This window comes from Atheta coriaria, unplaced genomic scaffold (genome assembly GCF_025399875.1).
Source record: "Atheta coriaria isolate IRGN ID8LTWV9N9 unplaced genomic scaffold, Caltech_Dcor_3.1 hic_scaffold_12_pilon, whole genome shotgun sequence".
In the NCBI taxonomy this organism is placed as follows: Eukaryota; Metazoa; Arthropoda; class Insecta; order Coleoptera; family Staphylinidae; genus Dalotia; species Dalotia coriaria.
The window spans coordinates 169,454-188,713 of record NW_027045454.1 but is presented as its reverse complement, the minus strand read 5'-3'; the positions used below and the strand labels follow the sequence as shown (position 1 = coordinate 188,713).

The window sequence follows — 19,260 nt, the reverse complement described above, 5'->3', positions numbered from 1 at the left end:
CAGGCATTGACGACGTTGACGACCCTACCGACCACATCATCAAAATGAAATGCACAAAACCCTGCAGCGAGACTAAACTTTCAAATGCTATCTATTTATAACTGTAATTTGTATGTCTCACCCTGCAGTGTTTATTCACCCTGAAATAAAAACGCAACGCACGCGTGTGAATGGCACGAGCGACACATTTACCTCCTGCAGAGCTGAAGCTTTCAGAATTCAACCCAAATATAGGCTGAAGGAAGCTGCAAGCGAGATGAAACTATTCCAGCCTGCAGCCTGCAACAGTTTGGCTCGTGTCTGCAGAGCAGAACACACATTCAAGGGAAGAGAATTCAAATTAAAGTTTAAAAGTTAGAATAATTAAATTGTGATTAAAATGTTGGCTTCACCAAATCGAGGACCAATTATTCGAATGGCAAATTCACCAAGAGCAACAAACGCACCATCAACAGGAATTAATTGTTGCTGCTGCAGTTGTTTCACGTGTTTAAACACAGGATTTGTACGATCTGAAGATGGAATATTAAAAATTGTTCAAGTTGTAAGTAATTCAACATAAAATATCTTATAAAATATAAATATTTTGCAGTTATATTAAAAATAATTATTTTTTGTTCTTTAAAGATTCTAGCATCATTTTGTCAAAGTCTAGCAATAAATTTTGGTCTTCCCTATGCAGCTACAATGGGTACAGCTTATCATGGTTTCCTAACAACAGTTTCCTGGGGATTAATGACGAGTTTTCTACTTTTGGTCTGTTATATATTCTCAACGAATTCGTTTAATTTGATTCGACAATCATTATTTGTAAGTATCGTAATAATATAAAAATAAACAAAAACATAGATAACTATTTAATTAATTAATTAATCTTTTAGGAACTGTTCTTTAATGCAATGGCATCTTTCAGTTATCTTAGCTCGAGTTTTTATCTCGCTTTCGCTGTGACGACCTTTTTGTATCCTCAATACATAATCGTGCCTTATTTTCAAGTTTATCCTGCAATGTCAGCTGCATATGTAAGTATTACACCAAAATAAGATACTACACCTTATCAGTATTATAACAAATTCCTAATAGTATTAATAAATAACTTCTATTATCTAATATTTATACTTTTAACATTTTACCCAGGAATTGAACTGAAAGTTTTGTTTTTATCATAGGCAACTTTCATAACACACATGTATCATGAGTCCAGTACATTAAACCGTGAATTTTTCAAAAATTCAAAAAATTTTATCAAAAATATTTCGAATCCACTCGATAAAACAATAAATATCTACATAATAATTCTTCTAATGATTAAAATCTATAAAACAGCTACTTATCACTTGTTCTACATGCAATCGCAATGTTACAGCTTCTCTCGCGTTTCGCGTTACAATACTACTCAAATAAAAACAAAACAAAAATTGTACCAAGATTAAATAATGTCTCCAAGTGCTGATTTACATTTAATGAATACAAAACCGCCATATCACATCGCACGTAATAATTTATTACTTTATAAAAATTACAACTACACTCAACTATAAATTATTAAACAATTATCTTAATCATTTATTAATGACCATACTGATGTTGTCTGTGACGTTGACACTTAGATTTAAAGTGTTTAAATACGTTTCAAGTGTTATCAATGGTTCGGTAATCGGTTCGGAGAACTTCTGAATACTCTAATGGAGTTTAATAAAGTTTATTGATTGTTCATATTGTTCATAACTTGTCATTTGAATGAATAAACTTTTATCGTCGAATGTTTTTAAATGAATATGAATTCTGTTACGTCACTGGCGACATTAAGACACGTGTTCGGTGTTTATACCGCAACTCAAACACTGTAAAAAATGTTAATTAATTGTAATCATGTGTTTGTTTGCAGATGTTGGGTGGAATAGTGGGCATCCTGCATGGATACGACGCATACAAAGCGTACAAATTCTACAAAGGCTATAGATAAGCTAATTACACGCCGTAATCAGTAACAGTGTCATTAAGAAATGTTAATAGTAAAGTTAGAACATGAAATCGACTACGCAACATGTCAACAGTCTACTGTTCTTGCTCAAAATACTAAACAAGTTTTGTGTTTTGTTTTTTCGGATGTGCAACACATGAAATATTTAATTTATTACAAAACTAGCTTTTGCCTGCGATTTCGTCCCGGTAGTGTATAATAAAAATGTAATTTGATTTTACTTTCTTGTTCTAGACATTGTATGTGTCAATTCTATCAATAAGAATCGCAATATTATTTTAAAGAAATTAATTATATAAAGAATTGCTAATAATGCACTTCAGCGCGCCATCTCGGATTCAACAATATAACTATAACTATGATTGAATCTCAATGCCAACGTTTATCCTATAGAAAAGGGCTGTCTTTAGAGGTTTCCCGACAATTATTCGAATTTTTCTTGGCGTAAAAACCATCCTTGAACTTTAACAAACATTTAAAAAAAAATAATCGGCCAATTTGGTTTAGGCGTTGTTGAGTTATGCGCTTACTAACAGATTTTGCGATTCATTTTATATTACAAAATAACAAAATTATTAACTCAACGGATGCGATTATTTGATTATTTATTATTTGTATTATTTATATAAATAAAAACAGTGAATTTCACGAGAATTTCGCTTCGAATATTTGATTGATACTCGAAAATGACTCAGATTGATTGGAATTAATTGAAATAAAAGCTTTAATTATATGGAACAATGTGCAATATAAATTTAGTACTTTCCTAAGTCGCATATAAGACGAGTTTGCAAGTACATATTTAAGTAAAAGGCTTGATAAGAGTAATATTAGGAATATTTGGAGCATTTTATGATTTAACAACCAAATTCGCTTCGTAAAACAAGGTTTTGTAAATAATCTATTAATCCTAGGCTTTAAAGTTTATAGGAATAATACTATTGTGGATTGTAAAGTACATTTATAGTTAAAAATAAAATTTTAATAAGTTTCAAGTAATCTTAAGTAATTAATGGAAATGTAATTAAATATATCATAATTCAGGGAATATTATCAGATTAATTAGAATGGATTAATGTTTCGGAGTTATAAAAATACCTGATTAAGATGAATATCATTTCTATAAGCTGTGATTGATTAATATACTTCTGCGTCAAGATATTAAATTTGCAGAAATATAAAAATAGCGGTTTTTAAGAGGCATTTCAAGATATTTTCTATGAATTCAAACGGTGAATGTCTTTACCTAATATATAAAAATAAAAAATCAGAAATTGCTTTATTTTTATTTCTTACTGGTTTTTGCCCACGAATTCGTCCCGGTAGTGTTTAATAAAAATGTAATTTATTTTCACTCTCTTGTTCTAGAGATAGTATGTGACAATTCTATCAAGAAGATTCGCAATTTTATTTTAAAGAAATTAATTTTATAAAGAACTAGCTTTAACCCGCCGCTTCGCTCGCGATGAATCCATCAAATAAATATTAGAAATCATTATACATAGTTGAAACGGATTGATAGAAAGAATGTATATTTCACCGCTTGGCTTGGATTATCTATGTGAAAAAATTACTACATGCAATAAAGTTTTAAATTTTAGATGGAATGCTAGATGGCGTTAAAGTAGTTAATTAGCCAGATGCAGAGATTGCAGAGGTATTATTGGCTAAACAATTTCTTTATTTTATTTCAAAAATAATTTTTTTTTATTAAATAAAAAAGTAGCCTATAACCATTCGGGGACCATCGGGGACCACTAAGAATTAGAATTTTTCTCCCCGTAAAAACCATCCTTAGACTTCAACGAACATGTTTAAGAAAGAATTGGCCAAATTGGTCGAGGCGTTGTTGAGTTATGCGCTTACCAACACATTTTGCGATTCATTTTTATATTATAGAAACGTTGTGTTTTGCAGGCAATTTTTTTGAATTATGAGAAAAATAACATTTTTTGCCTTGAGTTCCATATATTAGTTACTATAGATCAGTCAATAAAATCAATTTAACCCATGGATCACAACAGTAGTAATGATAACAGAACTAGAAAAGGCTGTAATCCCTTTTATTTTCACTTTCTTTTACGTTCTTTGCATTTCCATTTTAAGTTGACAGATGGCGTTAGAGAATATAAATTCGCCATTTTACATTCGCCTTTTACTAAATTATCAACCGAACATAATACAGCTTGCATAGAAAAACCCAACAAACACTCCTATCGTATTTTGCTTTAATTATTTAATTATGCCGGTTTTATATTTCATATTGATTGAAGTTGAATGCAAGCATAAAAACGCTTCTATGAATAGTAGCGACTGGTACGGGTGGTACGGATGTTTGTGTATGTTCTAGTGTATAGATTCTCGTTTCTCGCTTCTCGCTTCTCATTTCTCATCCTTCAGCACCGCATACGTGATTACACATATTACAAACGCTTCAAAAAGATTCAAAACACGTCTACGTATGTTAAAAAACATAATAAACATAATAAACACATTATATCTTATAATCACTTCAAGAACAAGCATAAAACCTAATAATCTATGTCAAAGACGAATAGAATCCAATTATAAACAATATTTTAAGATAAAATTCAGTATTAAAACACCCTATATTAAATTTCGAGGTTTCTATACCAACCGGAAGAACATAAAACACTCAAAGACAACATTTTAGCCTTATTTCAAGTAAAAATATTCAAAAATCACGATTGACCTCACCATGGTAGATTAGATCAAGCGTAGCAAACATCACAGTAGACTAAAAGTGCAGAGGAAAAGTAAAGTAGTGTTACCAAGAAGACACGACACGTCAGTTGAAAACGGTCGAATCATCGTTTGTGGTAGAAGTACTCAGTCAACTCGACTGAGCGCCAACTTAACTATGACCATCAGAATTCGGTTGTCAGTCGTTAGCAGTTCGTCGGTTGTGCGGTGGTTCCTCGCTTCGCTTCTCAACCATTTACGCTGGTAGCGAGAAGCGAGAAGTGAAAAGTTTCACTTACTGTTCACTCACTGCTCAACTACCTAAGTTGTATTGTTGCACATTCACTGATTCACCACGACCGAACACTAAACTATTCAACAGGCAACAAAAGCAACAAAAAACACAAAAGAAAAGTGAATGCAATTACACTTTATATAACTTGAATGTAATTTAATTAAAACAAGTGTTACCAGCGGTAATAATCTAATAATTTATAACAAACACGAATACGGAACTGAATCATCTGTAGTTTGCCTGTGATGGACGTCAAAAGTGTGCAACACGTGCGTTTCAATGTCATTTGACTAAAACAGCATGAATTCAAATGTTGCTAGTACTAATACATTGATTGATTACATTTAAATACTTTAAATATACAAGTTTAAGTAGACAAGTTGGTGCGGGCAAAGTGTGACTGTGATAGCAACAAATTAATCGCATTTAATTCCGCGGTGCAGTCGTGCTACTCGGCGAAATGGAACGAGCGCTAGGAATAGAAAATCAATTGGCGAACGGAAGTCCACAATGGATTGATGGTAAGTCTATTGTGCTGTCATTTTGACAATTTATTTAAATTTTCTAAGAAATATCTCTTTATATTTAGAGAAAGTTATATACTTAGTTAGACGGTTTGTAAATTTGTTTAAATAGTTGTGAAAAAAGCAAATTTGTGATTTTTATTAACACGAACGTAAAATACGTTTAAAAACATAGAGATTATAATTTATTTAATCTAAAATTAGTGATTTTTAACCTAAAAAATTCGAAATTTAAAAAATTCTATGTTGGAGATGCTGTACAAGTACTGAACATAGGTTAGACTACCCTAGCAACACCGTACTTGTACATTTCCAACGTTTTTATTTATTATTTATTGTAAAATAAATATTAATAATAAACAAAGTTATTAAACCAACACACGATCAGCAGTTTTAATATAAACATGTTATTTTGGATGATAATTTCGTTTTTATCATTTTATCCCCGAATAATACCGAATTTAATGACTAACGTTATTAAAGCACTGATAATCTTCGTATTAAAATGAATCCCAGCAAGATTTGAACTTGATCTTCGTGTATTTATAGATTTACTTGATGAAAATCAGAAATTATCAATTTTTCAGTTTAAAATCAGCATAAACTTCAACTACAAATGTATATTATGATTTAATTTATCAATATCGATGCATATTTGTATGTGGGTCGCCGCGAAACTTTCCACTCTCGCTGAAATCACCGCATTAACAAACAACAAACATCACGTACCAACAATTGCAGTAACTACGGCTGTTGTTAACTTGATAATTCGCATTCAATCGGCGGTATTTACTTGTAAACGATTTTTATTTTATTTTTTTTCATTGTTTCACTGGAAATAGTGCGAATTTTGATACGGATAACTATCAGCGATGATTTTATCAAATATTTGTGGTTATCACGGCAAATATGCGGATGAACATTGATATTAGAACTGATACAAAACTACATGATGATTTATTTGAATTTACTTGTTGCGCTATCGCGTTTGAGGTTAGTTTTCATTCATTTTTAGTAGGCGGTTAAATATTCGATATTTTTATCGTTTTCATATTGATAATGGCATGACGCACGAAAATATGAGACATGAGTTTGTTGAATTGTGAACTGACGCATTTATTCATGAAATAAAACTTAAAACGCGTACAAAATAAAAAGAATTGAAGAACTGTCACGTTGGTTGTCTATACTTTAACAAACATGATAGTATTGATCATCGGTAAACACTAACGAAATAATGGGGAATGAACTCGGAGAATTCAAGTGCAATTGGAAACTTTTTGTTTGCTGAGTAAACAATGTCGATTGCCCTTCATTTCACTACACTACACAATAAATGATGCAATGACAAACACTCGTATATAATTCGGGAATAATACGTATGCATAACATAACCAACAATATGAGAAATTTGCATTTAAACGTGATTTATAGTAATTATATATTTGCAGACAGTATCTGACCTTGCTCACGCTGACAACTATGTAAATAATCGTATCTACATTACTGCACTTCACTTTCTAATTACTTATCAACAATCGACAAATCGACAATACTTGAATTTGCAATACAAACATAAACTGCGTTGTTAAATTGGCAAACATCCGAATGAGCAAATGAATAAAACATTGCACGAATTGATTGTGATATAACACAAACAAAACAAACGCAATATTAACGTTGTTGTTGTTAAATTAAAATTTTAATTACAGAATCAATGGATTCACCGTTAACCTCGACGATGCCGAATGATAAATACTTGGAAGATGATGGCACCGTCTGGGGTTTGGTTATGATTGTCTTTGGTGCCTTGGCTATAATTATCATCATGTTTCTCATCGCATTATTCATCGACTGTCGCCAACAGTAAGTTATTTCATTAAAAAAAAAACTAAAATATTAAAAGATTAACTATTTGCGTAATGTTAATCCCACGTGTCAGTATAATAATACGATAAAGATTTATGATTAATCACTATATCGCTACAAGGATTAGCAAATAGTTTCTCGAAACTGCAAAAACAACGCAGTTAAACGTGTTTTTTGTTTTTGTATCAATTCTAGAAAATTAGCAGAACTCCAACAAGCAAAGCACGCGCATCACGTTCAACGCCGCAAGAAGATGCGATTCAAAGGTCCGACCTTGGCAAAAACCATCGAAGAAGACACTGAAAGTTTTGCGTACAAAATGCAAACTCCAATGTCCGAACCGCCTGTGTAAAATATATTTTTATCACGCTAGGTTTATTAATAATACATATCGCCATGTTTGTGGTTAGGTTAAAACACATTTTAAAGATATACGTAAAAAAATTTAATCCCATAACTCAAATACAATTCTGAAACTTCTCGAAACTGTCAACGTAGATATATAAACTTCTATATCTAAATATAATGTGATGTAATTTTAAGCAATACACCATGCAACAACTATTTTTATAGGTTATGTAAGTTGTGAGGTTATGCATCGCCTGCATGCATGCAAATACATAACATTCGTTATTGTAACATTAACACGTTACAAACCCTGTATGTTTATTTATTAAATCGTCGAATGTCAAGCCCAAGACTGATTTGTAACGAATTTTGAAAGATCTAGTCGTGGATACGATTTACGAATTATAGCTGAACAATAAATCATTCCCCAATATATTTCTGAATTATTAAAACTTAACATCTGCCCATGACCATCGCGAGGAGGGCCATGCGAACAAACATACCGCACTCGGCCTGCCGGAAGTAGGCGGCACGTGGATCGGAGTCAAAATCAGGGCTGATTTCACCCACACGTGGCAGAGGATGCATAACAACCATCTTCCTCTTTGCGCGTGTCATCAACTGTGGTGTTACAATAAAATGTCCGCAAGCCTAAAGAAAAGCATACAAATAAAAATAAAACCATTTTATGTTTGAGGTTATGTTGTATACTTACTGCTTCATATTCCTCTTGTGATTCAAACCTTTCACGTTGAATCCTAGTCATGTACAAAACATCAGTATCCGGCAGTACATCCTCCAAGCTGGTAAATTCTTCCTGTGCGATCCCCTTGGCTTTGATGAATTGAACAATGTGTTTTGGCATTTTTAGGTTAGGAGGACTCACATATCTCAATTGAACGTTATACAAAGTGAGTAATCTTGCTAGTGAATGCACAGTCCTACCATTCTTCAAATCCCCTACCAAAGTGATGGTTAATCCGTTAACCGTACCAATTTCTTCACGAATGGTGAAGACATCAAGTAGGGCTTGTGATGGATGCTCCCCAATTCCATCTCCTGCGTTGATCAAAGGTTTACGACAGTGTTCGGACGCGCTTAATACTGACCCTGGTGTTGGGTGTCGAAGTACCACAACGTCTGAATACGACGCCATGACTTCAATGGTATCTTCAAGGGTCTCACCCTTTTTAGCAGATGACGAAGTCTCATCCATGTAGATCACCCTACCACCAAGACGTTGCATAGCCGCGGAGAAACTACAGGAAGTCCGGGTGCTGACCTCATAAAAAATGGACGCCATTATTTTTCCTCGTAAGATATGATCCAATGAACGGTCCTTGGAAACATACATCCGGAATGTCTGTGCAACATTAAAGATGTCATTCAGTTGCTCCTTGTTGAACATATCAACTGTCAGGATATGTTTCCCACCCAGGTGGTGTGGGTGCGGATGTGGTGCTGTGGCTGAAGCAATGGATTCGTTGAAACTTTCAGTTCTAGCTCGTCCTGAATATGGTACTGGTAACGGGGACACAGCATTCATCCTTATATCAGAGTAGCCATCATTAGCAAAGTGTACCTTTGGAGTTTCCGCTAGTAATTTGGTAAAGATCTCATTGGTTTGACCATCATTATAAAGATCGTGGTGGATTGTGGGCATAGGAGATGATGTCCTTTCTAAAGCAGACGATGGTCGACTGTGATTATGACCCTCAATCATCATCTTCTTATTGTCCCATTCCCTAACATTCTGACCATAACCAGGTTGGGTAAGGACTTTGCCTTCAACATAAGCTACCTCCCCACGCAGCACTACTCTATGGATAGCACCACGCACCTTTTTACCAGCAAATGGCGTCCATTTTGCTTTACTGTAGGGCATTGCATCGGGTATGACCCATTCCTCATCAAGGTCTACCTCAACATAAGTATTAGGTTGTTCTGGCAGGCTGAAGATCCTTTTTGGGTTCTTGTGGAATTTGTTTATGATGTCCTCAATGGTCATTCTGCCTTCATGGACCGCATTGAGTAATAAGGGTAGGATTGTCTCCAGACCTGGGAACCCAGGTGGTGGTTTCTCTGAATTCTTCTCTTCCACCGTGTGTGGAGCATGGTCAGTTGCAAAACAATCAATTATATGCAAATTATCCCAAAGGGCTTGTTGATCTTCGGGTGAAGTTAGAACCGGACGCACTTCAGATTTACCAAAACCCAATCTCGGGATATCATCAGTAGACATAAATAGATGATGTGGGCACACTTCGCATGTAACCTTGAGACCTTTCTCCTTCGCAGCTTTGATAATCTGTATCTCCGACTTTCTTGCCACGTGGCAAATATGAATCGGACGATTATGGAGGTTCGCCAACAACAAAATGGCGGCGGTTGTTTGACTCTCGGCATGCACGCAAAGCGGCCATTTCTTCGGCCAATTCGCTAAATGTTTCGACCACACAGTTAAATCATTCAATTTGAGCGTTGAGAAGGTTTCATTCAGATACATCTTCAACCCAGCTGATTCCACAGCTAAATCCGGTACAGTTGAGTAATTTTCTTCGGTGGCTCCCAAAAACAGCGCATAATCACACCGGGCCTTTTCTTTCGCCAACTTTTTCACCAACATTAAAGAATCCTCATCGATTATAGAAGGATTCGTATTGGGCATGGCACAAATCATGGTAACACCACCAGCAAGTGCAGCAGCTGTACACGTATCAAAATCTTCCTTGTGAGTTGCGCCTGGTTCACGCACATGAACATGCGTATCAATAAAACCTGGCAGTTTGATGAGACTTCGGGAAGTCATGCAATCACAATGGGTTTTCATTGCGGGTGGGGTCTTTCCAACCCTTCGAATAGCCTCGACCAACAACTTGGTACATTTGACATCTGTCACCAGAGGAATAGAATAGTCTATAGCAAGACGCCTGGTGCGATAACCATGGGTCATAAACGAGGAAACCCTTCTGGCACCTCCATTACGCATGGGTAGATTAATAACCAAATCAAATTGTTTCTTGGAGAGGAATTCCGCTAGAGGTTTAAGTTCCCCTTGAGATGTAATATCATCGATGTTGTCAAAAGTCCATTGCACGGATTCCACCTGAGAAAAACACAATCAACACCAGGTCCTCAAGGATCGCATGTGTAAAAATGCGTAACAACCGCGTGGAATTTGATTCGATAGTATTGATTAGATTAGCCGAGATCCCGCGATAAGCGTGCGAACACCGCCTGCGCGTCAGTTGAGATGCAACCGTCAAGTCCCATGGTGTAGCAGCCGTCGTCATGGGCAGCAGCGGTAGCAAGAAACGCGAGAGCGGGCCCAGCGAGGACCCGGCCCCCGTGGACGACTACTTCATCAGTCTTAATCAAATAGAAAATACGGTCACGCGTAAAGAGATTGAAAAACTGCGTAAAGAGTACCGCACTAAACCCGAGATGTTTCTTTTAAATCAAGTGCTGTTTTCGGTGATGTTTTTTCAAAACTATGACCAGTGAGTAGAGACCCGCTTAACGATTTCTAGGAAACATGACATTCTACATAAATACTCGATTAATCCCGATAAACCACTCAATTGTGATTATCTCGTATTCGTTGCGTTGCAGGGAATTAATCGAGTCCACGCCAAACGAAACCATCAGCGTGAAGGAGTTGAGTCTCACCGAGGACCTCTTTCTCACTTGTCTCAAGCCGGACGACGCGTTGTCATTGGTGAACAAGCACGTGCAGTTCTGTGCAAGTCACGGCGTCAATAAGGGTAAAGTCAGCCCGCTGGTGTCAAATCGCATTTTCGTCATTCACGAAAACATTCAGGTGGTTGCGGACGCCGAAAACCACTATGCAAACATCGATAGACCATCACTAACCGCCCAAGTTGTTGAAAAACACAGACAAGGTAAGGAATTTAGCAATCTTTAAAAACTGTTTAGTTATTTAAATATTTTTAGGTTATGTACGTTTGAAGTATATAGAAGACTTGAAATTCAAAACCTCCATCTCCTCCAACTCCAGTTCGATGACCACCAGCGACGATACCTGCTCACTTGATGACGGAAGTGAAACATACGGCCGGATAACCAAAGCAATGAGAATAAGACCTTTGCCGAAAATGGATCCGAACCGAATAAAAAAGTCCCTGTATCCAATCTGCGAAGTCAAACGTCGTAACTACGACGCACTGGACGATGAGGATCTCTGGATCCACGAGTACTTTGTCAATTCCAAAGCAATGAAAGATCAATTCCACCGCAACTGGCCCAACATTGCCAAACTGTTGGAATTGGACAGTAGTGAAATAGAAACTGGATTCAATTGTGACAGCATCCACTGCCGATCAAAATGTCGTGATATATCATGGGAGATCATCCCAGCTGTGCAACTACCCAAGGGCGCATACGAATACTTCCTCAAAATCAAATCCAACTACATAAAGTCACAAGTGGCGACACACAAAGGACGCGTCTTCCCAAATGAAGAAATGTTGAATGAAATCGTTCACATGGATCGGCTTGCAATCCCGCGAGGATTCATACCCAAATATAAAGGTGAAACAAATCCCAATTGTCATCTGGAGTGGGAACTGGCGCATCCCAAGGTGGAGAAATATCTCCAACAGCAACTCACACACACGCATGTGCGAACGCTGTTGCTAATGCTGGTCATACTCAAAACTTTCGTGGAACCCAAGACAAAACACAATGGCGTCACCATCAGACATCTAGTCATCCACCTTTTCTGGGAGCTACAGAAAGACGTAGTGATTAACGATACGCGAATGGGCGCGCGTTTGGTACAAATGATCAACTCGTTCTGTTCGCGGTTGAGCAAAAGCTCTCTTCCGGATTATTTCGTCCAAGAACGAAATCATTTCGAGAATATTCCCTCGGAACACATTAGAAACGCGTTGGAAATGTTTGCGAGAACAAGGGATAAACCTCTGATACATTTTATGACAGCTATACGCAATTTGCAATATAGAGATGAGACATTTCCGCAGTTAGATGTGAAAAAGTTGCATGAGATCCTTACGAAATCAATGGCGCCCGTCCGGAAGAAACCGATGGAACCGCGGAGAACTAAACTCGACTGGGAGGGTATGATACGCGAGAAAACTAGAAGAGAAACAGTAGTCGTGAAGAATCTCACACCTGAACGAAAAGTTTCAGTTGATTCCATCCTAGAGTCCAATATCATAGGAATTTCCCTAGTAAGTATAATTTTAAAAGAATAATCTAACTCTTTAACTTTACTTACACATTCCTATTTTATTATAATTCAGGAACCCTCGGAAGAATCACCACATTATTCTCTCAAGCGAAGTAGAGAGGTTATTGTCTTCTTTCTGGACCATTACATCAAAATGGCCGCCAGTCTGTACAATCTAGGCAACCTCAAACAGGCGTTGAGTTATCTGCGTCAAGCAGAACTCTTAACCTATTTATTTCACCTCAGTTGCGGCGATGATGCGAGCAAATACCAGAAAACTATAAAAGCGCTTCGGAGTTCATTTGAGGAAGGTCCCGAAAAGCGGTCGCTGATGGATGTTGAACATCGTAGAAAATCACTACCTCCATCTACACTACCAGACCTCCCTCAACGATCGCCATCTGTACACATTCCACCAATTCGGGTTGTCAACCAGAATTCGGTAGATATCAGCAAGGTACTCCACCAGCATCAAAATGGTGACGTGCGTGGTAAAATCTTCCGCAAACGTAAAGAAAGCGAATCAACCCTGAAAAGCGCTTCCAGTGATGATTCTGATATCGACGAGGTGATTCTGCGACACCCACCAGAGGAGAAACAACGAGTGTTAAGAAGACGTAATGAAAGTGACCCTAGTGAGAAAGAAAACCAAAAGAAGATTGAGATGCTGCCGAGGAAGACGAAAAGTGTTAATTTCAACACGGAGGTTGTAATTGGCAAGGACACTAATATTCCAAAAGTGAACGATAAATTAGATCATGTGAATCCAATAGTGACAGTAATCAATAGTTCGGCCAATGAAACAAGTGATAATAGTGACACGTCAACCATTGTTACCGAAAGCGAAGAAGAAGAAGAAGATTTAGATGGATTGGATGAGCTCATCGACGACGAAATTGACTCACGTGATACAATTGTTCAGGTCACGAATCCCTTCGGCTACCACGCCAACAGGATCAGCTTAGGTTATGAACCCGAGGATACGTTTACGTAATTTTAAGAGGTTATAGAAAAAAGTGACTTACATCGACGCCATGTTCGGTATAGAAGTCCGCGGTGCCCAGGCTGGCGTACAGCTTGTAGCCCATCTTGTACAAAGTTCTCATGCTCGGCAGCAACTCCATTTTGTGCTGAAAATTGTAAATATTGTTTAATTTATTAATGTTTAATAAACACGAGAAACAATTTGTTTAATTTACCTTGAAACTTCCGATGGATAACAAAATGGATTTCTGCGGGATGGAGAATCCAGTGCTCATCATTGCCTTGATGTACGCTTCGTAGCGATTATCCCCGAAACAAGCCACCTCCCCGGTTGATGCCATCTCCACCCCGAGCATAAAATCAGCTCCGGCTAATCGCGAAAACGAAAACTGCGGCACTTTTACCCCCACTTTACCACATCCATGAAGCACATCAACCGGTTCCACTTTCTCCCCAATGATAACACGCGTGGCCATTGCTACGAAATCATGATCCAGTGTTTTGGATACAAACGGGAATGACCGGGACACGCGTACATTACACTCGATAACTTTTAAATCGTTGTCTTTCGCGATCAGTTGCATATTAAACGGGCCAGTTACTTCTAGACTTGCTGCAATAGCACGACAGATTTGTCTGATCTTGATCAGGGTTTCTCTATTAATATCTTGCGGTGGTGTGACAAGTGTAGCATCACCAGAGTGTACCCCAGCGTTTTCTACGTGTTCAGACACGGCCATGCAGAGGATAACACCGTCACAAGCCACGGCATCAACGTCAATTTCTTTGCTTTCTAAGATAAACTTTGAAATTACCACCGGATGTTCTTTACTGACATCACTTGCTGCATTGAGGTAAGTTTCAAGGTCTTGATTGGAGTGCGCCACATTCATGGCAGCTCCACTCAGGACATATGAAGGTCTCACCAAGCATGGATAACCAACTTGTTCACAGAATTCAATGGCGGCGTTCAAATTGGTTAATTCCTTCCACCTCGGTTGCAGAATACCGATCCTATCCAACATCCTCGAAAATTTGAAACGATTCTCAGCACCATCAATGGAATCTGGTGAAGTACCAAGAATTCTAGCACCGCGTCTATGAAGATCCATCGCGATGTTATTGGGAAGTTGACCGCCCATACACAGAATGATTCCAGTAGGATTCTCCATGATGTAGATATCCATAACAACCTCAAAGGAGATTTCTTCAAAGTATAATCTATCCGACATGTCATAATCAGTGGAGACCGTTTCGGGGTTGTAGTTAACCATGATTGTCTTCTTCCCAAGTTTGCGTAGCTCGCGCAAGCAACCAACTGCGCACCAATCAAACTCGACAGAACTACCAATTCGATACACCCCGGAACCAATCACCATAGTATGCTCTTCTTTGAACTCTAAATCATGTGCAGTTGCATTGTAAGTCAGGTACAAGTAATTAGTAGTTGCTGGCCATTCAGCTGCGACTGTATCAATCTGTTTGACAAACGGCATCAGTCCAAGATCCTGACGTTGTTTCCTGATTGCTAACTCAGTGCTTTTTACCGCTACAGCAATTTGTTTATCGCTAAAACCCAGTTGTTTAGCTTTAAGTAATGTATTCCTTGATAATGTGCTCTGGTCTAAAGACTCCATCAGTGTAATATAGTCGATTACATGTTTCATTTTCTGTAAGAACCATCTGTCGATTTTGGTAAGGTCATAGAGCTTATCAACAGAGTATCCGCTTTTTAGTGCAGCTGCCAAAACAAACATTCGTTTATCAGTTGGTTCTTTAAGTTCTTCATCGTCAACTTGTTTGAGATAAGGATCAAATCCATTTACAGATTCGTCCACCATTCTGAGTGCTTTCTGGAAGGCTTCCTCAAACTTCCTTCCGATTGCCATGACTTCTCCAACACTCTTCATGGATGAACCGATTTTAGTAGAAACCCTTGAAAACTTGCTGAGATCCCATCTAGGAATCTTTACCACGCAGTAATCCAGACTTGGTTCAAAACATGCTGTAGTCACACCAGTTACAGAATTCTTAATATCAGGTAGAGCTATACCCAAAGACAACTTAGCTGCGACATAAGCAAGTGGATAACCAGTTGCTTTACTTGCAAGCGCGGAACTTCTTGATAATCTGGCATTTACTTCAATGATGTAGTATTCTTCCGCATAGGGATTCAGAGCGTATTGAATATTACACTCACCAACAACACCAAAGTGTCGAATAACATTGATAGCTGTGGTTCTTAGTAAGTTATATTCCCGGTTCGATAGAGTTTGACTTGGTGCGACTACAATCGATTCCCCTGTATGAATACCCAAAGGATCCACATTCTCCATGTTGCATACTGTTATACAATTGTCGTAAGCATCCCTAACAACTTCATACTCAACTTCTTTCCAACCTCTTAGAGATTTATCAATTATAAGTTGAGTAGAATGTGCAAGTGCTTGTTGTGCGAGTGATTTCAATTCGTCCTTATTATTGGCAAATCCTGATCCTAAACCACCCAAAGAAAACGCTGCCCTTGCCATTACAGGATATCCCAACTGTTCTGCAGCTTCTAAAGCTTCCTGGACCGAATAAGCCGCCATGCTGGGAGCTACTTTCTCGCCGATGCAAGCGATACGTTCACTGAAGATTTTTCGATCTTCTGTATCAATGATGGCTTCAATTGGTGTTCCCAAGACCTTTACTCCGTATTTATCGAACACTTTTGCTTTTTGTAATTGTACACCGCAGTTTAGACCAGTTTGGCCTCCAAAAGTTAACAGAACACCCCCAGGGCGTTCTGCTCGAATCACCTGCTCAACATACTCGGGTACCAACGGAAGAAAATATACTTTATCTGCAAGACCTTTTGATGTTTGAACTGTAGCTATGTTTGGGTTGATCAGGACAGTTTGTATTCCTTCCTCATGAAGTGCTTTGATTGCTTGTGAGCCAGAGTAGTCAAACTCCCCAGCTTGACCAATACTCAAACCACCCGAACCGATAATAAGAACCTTTTTGGGAACCTCCGAAAGTAGTTTCAAACCGTCAAATTGTAAACTTTCATGAATGCGTTGTTTAACAGACCTTTGTGTTGGGTCTTTGATAACTTCTAGAAAAACATCAAACAAACATTCGAGGTCCTCAGGTCCTGCAACGTGCTCAGGATGGAATTGAACGCTAAAGTATGGTAGTGTTTTGTGAATAATGCCTTCGTTGGTTTGGTCGTTGGCGTTTGAGAAAAGTTCCTCCCAATTTTCTGGCAGAGATTCGGGATTGATGACGAAACCATGGTTCTGGGAGGTCATGTAACAGCGGTTGGTACCACGGTGAAGACATGGTTGGTTATGTCCTCGATTGCCATACCTAAACCATGATTAACAATAAAATATATGGTCTAAAAGTTGGTTTGAATTAAAACTTACTTCATTTTGGAACTGGTGCATCCAATAGCCAATGATAACAGTTGGTGACCCAAACAAATGCCCAAAACAGGTGTGTTCTTTTTCGCAATCACCGCTTTGATTGTTTCAATTGTTTTTTGACACATTTCTGGATTACCTGGACCGTTACTCAGGAAAACACCATCGTAATCTTCTGTTATCTTGTGATCCCACGGAACGACGTCAACTCTTGCTCCACGTTGCAGGAAACATCTGATTTGATTGTTTTTTAGGCCACAATCGATTGCACATATTTTTGGACTTCCATTTGGATTAAATACTTTAACTTCCTATTTAAAAAACAGCAAATAATTACAATTAAAATGAGAATTGTTTATGCAAATTGAAACAAACCTTTGTGGAAACCTCTGCGACCAAATTCCTCAAGTTGGGATCCGCAATCTTAACATTCTCAGTGTTTATAGGAAGTTCAAAAACTATTTTACCGAGAATAGATCCTTTTTCGCGTATCTTTTTCGTGAGAGCGCGCGTGTCGACACCTTGAATTCCGGGACATTTTCTTTACGCATCCATTCGGAGAGTGTCTGGTGGTGACGCCAATGACTGGGTTCATCACAGTGTTCACCCACGACCAAACCAGCGGCCCAAATTTTGTTAGATTCAAAAAAACTGCGAAAAGAAAAAAAAATTCATACAATTTGCTGTTTTATTACAGTTTTGCCGATAACTCTTTGTCGGGAGAATTTAAAATGTGTGGAAAATAAATGAATACTTACTAAGGTAGACCATGTTCATCATGTTTGCCTTCTGGGATGCCGTAATTTCCGATTAGCGGGTAAGTTAGGACCAAAATTTGGGCGTGATAACTCGGATCGGTTAAAGATTCAGGATATCCAACCATACCAGTTTGGAAAACTGCAAAGAGACATTATATATTACATTGTAAGTTGAGTTATTCATGTAAAAAATAATTTTTGCGGATTTTATGAGAATAAACATTTAAATAAAACTTAAATTAAGCATGTGTAGCCTCATAGACCATTAGAAAACAATAAAAATGCATAAACAACAACATAAATGTTATATCAATAATTTTACTACTTGTTAAACTATAAACATTTAATTATAAGCAATTATTTCATAAATTAAATGTTTATTTTCTTAATTTAAGTAAATTAAATTAATTTAAATATTGCTTTATAGGTGACGCTGCAAGCAGGCAAAGCAGCGCGCTTTCCAATGCAACAAAATAAAACTTTCGCGATTCCTCAAGCCGCGCAAACGCAAATCGTTCGCGAAAATCAATACCACGCCGCCAAAACGAACAACAAACGCAACGCTCGGCGCAAGGCCACTCCGCGGCCATCCACGTGCTCGCGAATCTAACCTAAACCAACGGTTTTAACATGATACTAACGCAAACGCCGCTGATATAGATTTGAAAAAGTTTGAAAAATAAATAGATGACATACCGACTTCACCGTCTCTTGCATTGCGTGCCCCAAACGCCTCTCCCGGAAACACCGTACCATCCTCCAGCAACAGATAACAAACTTCCTTCTCCATAATCACACGTTGGTTACTTCCAGCGTTGTCGATGTATAAACAAAAATAAACCAGAAGCGCAAATTGTTGGAAGACCGCACAGCGCTGGCTGCACCACGCGAATATCGATCGCGCACTGGTGGGTTTCAGCGCCGCGCTCGCAAGTGCCTCGCAGTACTTGTAATTGCGATGCGACTGCAGTCGGCCGGTTAGGTGCGATAAGAAAGGCCGTTATCGCGATAGGAAGAAATATCGCGCGCGTTATACTCAAAGCAATGCTTTCAACTGTCGGCGTTGATGATGACTGTGACGAAAAGAGATGATCAACTCAGGCCATGAACCGTCCCTAGCGTCCACCAGAGAAACCGGTTGTCACTTTGGTAGATTAACTACTTATTTGAATT

The 19,260-nt window shown here is 37.9% G+C and overlaps 4 protein-coding genes across 4 annotated transcripts; 3 read left to right on the top strand and 1 right to left on the bottom strand.

Annotated features, from left to right (window-relative positions):
• The first annotated feature begins 172 nt into the window (after positions 1–172).
• On the top strand, positions 173–2,979 carry LOC135801678 (protein singles bar-like). The gene is made up of 4 exons (XM_065315176.1): positions 173–544; positions 628–810; positions 882–1,022; positions 1,889–2,979. The coding sequence occupies exons 1-4, from the start codon at positions 380–382 to the stop codon at positions 1,964–1,966; spliced, it is 567 nt and encodes a 188-aa protein (XP_065171248.1). The 5' UTR covers positions 173–379; the 3' UTR covers positions 1,967–2,979.
• A 1,446-nt stretch (positions 2,980–4,425) lies between these two features.
• On the top strand, positions 4,426–8,156 carry LOC135801689 (uncharacterized). The gene is made up of 3 exons (XM_065315185.1): positions 4,426–5,503; positions 7,219–7,372; positions 7,571–8,156. The coding sequence occupies exons 1-3, from the start codon at positions 5,443–5,445 to the stop codon at positions 7,725–7,727; spliced, it is 372 nt and encodes a 123-aa protein (XP_065171257.1). The 5' UTR covers positions 4,426–5,442; the 3' UTR covers positions 7,728–8,156.
• Positions 7,806–19,229, bottom strand: LOC135801682 (multifunctional protein r-like). Its single transcript, XM_065315177.1, is given in 9 exon segments — positions 7,806–8,374; positions 8,439–10,829; positions 13,961–14,065; positions 14,135–17,273; positions 17,333–17,640; positions 17,705–17,871; positions 17,874–17,980; positions 18,088–18,226; positions 18,784–19,229. Coding segments are annotated over 9 exon segments (6,648 nt in total). The 5' UTR covers positions 18,878–19,229; the 3' UTR covers positions 7,806–8,176.
• Positions 10,939–14,120, top strand: LOC135801683 (uncharacterized). Its single transcript, XM_065315178.1, has 4 exons — positions 10,939–11,223; positions 11,336–11,625; positions 11,678–12,936; positions 13,009–14,120. Exons 1-4 carry the CDS (start codon positions 11,015–11,017, stop codon positions 13,927–13,929), a joined length of 2,679 nt encoding a protein of 892 aa, XP_065171250.1. The 5' UTR covers positions 10,939–11,014; the 3' UTR covers positions 13,930–14,120.
• Positions 19,230–19,260: the final 31 nt, after the last annotated feature.

What these genes read in the sequence shown, in the direction of transcription:
- LOC135801678 (XM_065315176.1), top strand. Translation starts at nt 380, where the DNA reads ATGTTGGCTTCACCAAATCGAGGACCAATTATTCGAATGGCAAATTCA. An exon ending in TGATTCGACAATCATTATTT is followed by an intron (nt 811 to 881) that starts GTAAGTATCGTA and finishes TTAATCTTTTAG; the next exon opens with GAACTGTTCTTTAATGCAAT. An exon ending in CTGCAATGTCAGCTGCATAT is followed by an intron (nt 1,023 to 1,888) that starts GTAAGTATTACA and finishes GTTTGTTTGCAG; the next exon opens with ATGTTGGGTGGAATAGTGGG.
- LOC135801683 (XM_065315178.1), top strand. Translation starts at nt 11,015, where the DNA reads ATGGGCAGCAGCGGTAGCAAGAAACGCGAGAGCGGGCCCAGCGAGGAC. An exon ending in TGTTGAAAAACACAGACAAG is followed by an intron (nt 11,626 to 11,677) that starts GTAAGGAATTTA and finishes AAATATTTTTAG; the next exon opens with GTTATGTACGTTTGAAGTAT. An exon ending in ATATCATAGGAATTTCCCTA is followed by an intron (nt 12,937 to 13,008) that starts GTAAGTATAATT and finishes ATTATAATTCAG; the next exon opens with GAACCCTCGGAAGAATCACC.
- LOC135801689 (XM_065315185.1), top strand. Translation starts at nt 5,443, where the DNA reads ATGGAACGAGCGCTAGGAATAGAAAATCAATTGGCGAACGGAAGTCCA. An exon ending in AAGTCCACAATGGATTGATG is followed by an intron (nt 5,504 to 7,218) that starts GTAAGTCTATTG and finishes TTTTAATTACAG; the next exon opens with AATCAATGGATTCACCGTTA. An exon ending in TTCATCGACTGTCGCCAACA is followed by an intron (nt 7,373 to 7,570) that starts GTAAGTTATTTC and finishes TATCAATTCTAG; the next exon opens with AAAATTAGCAGAACTCCAAC.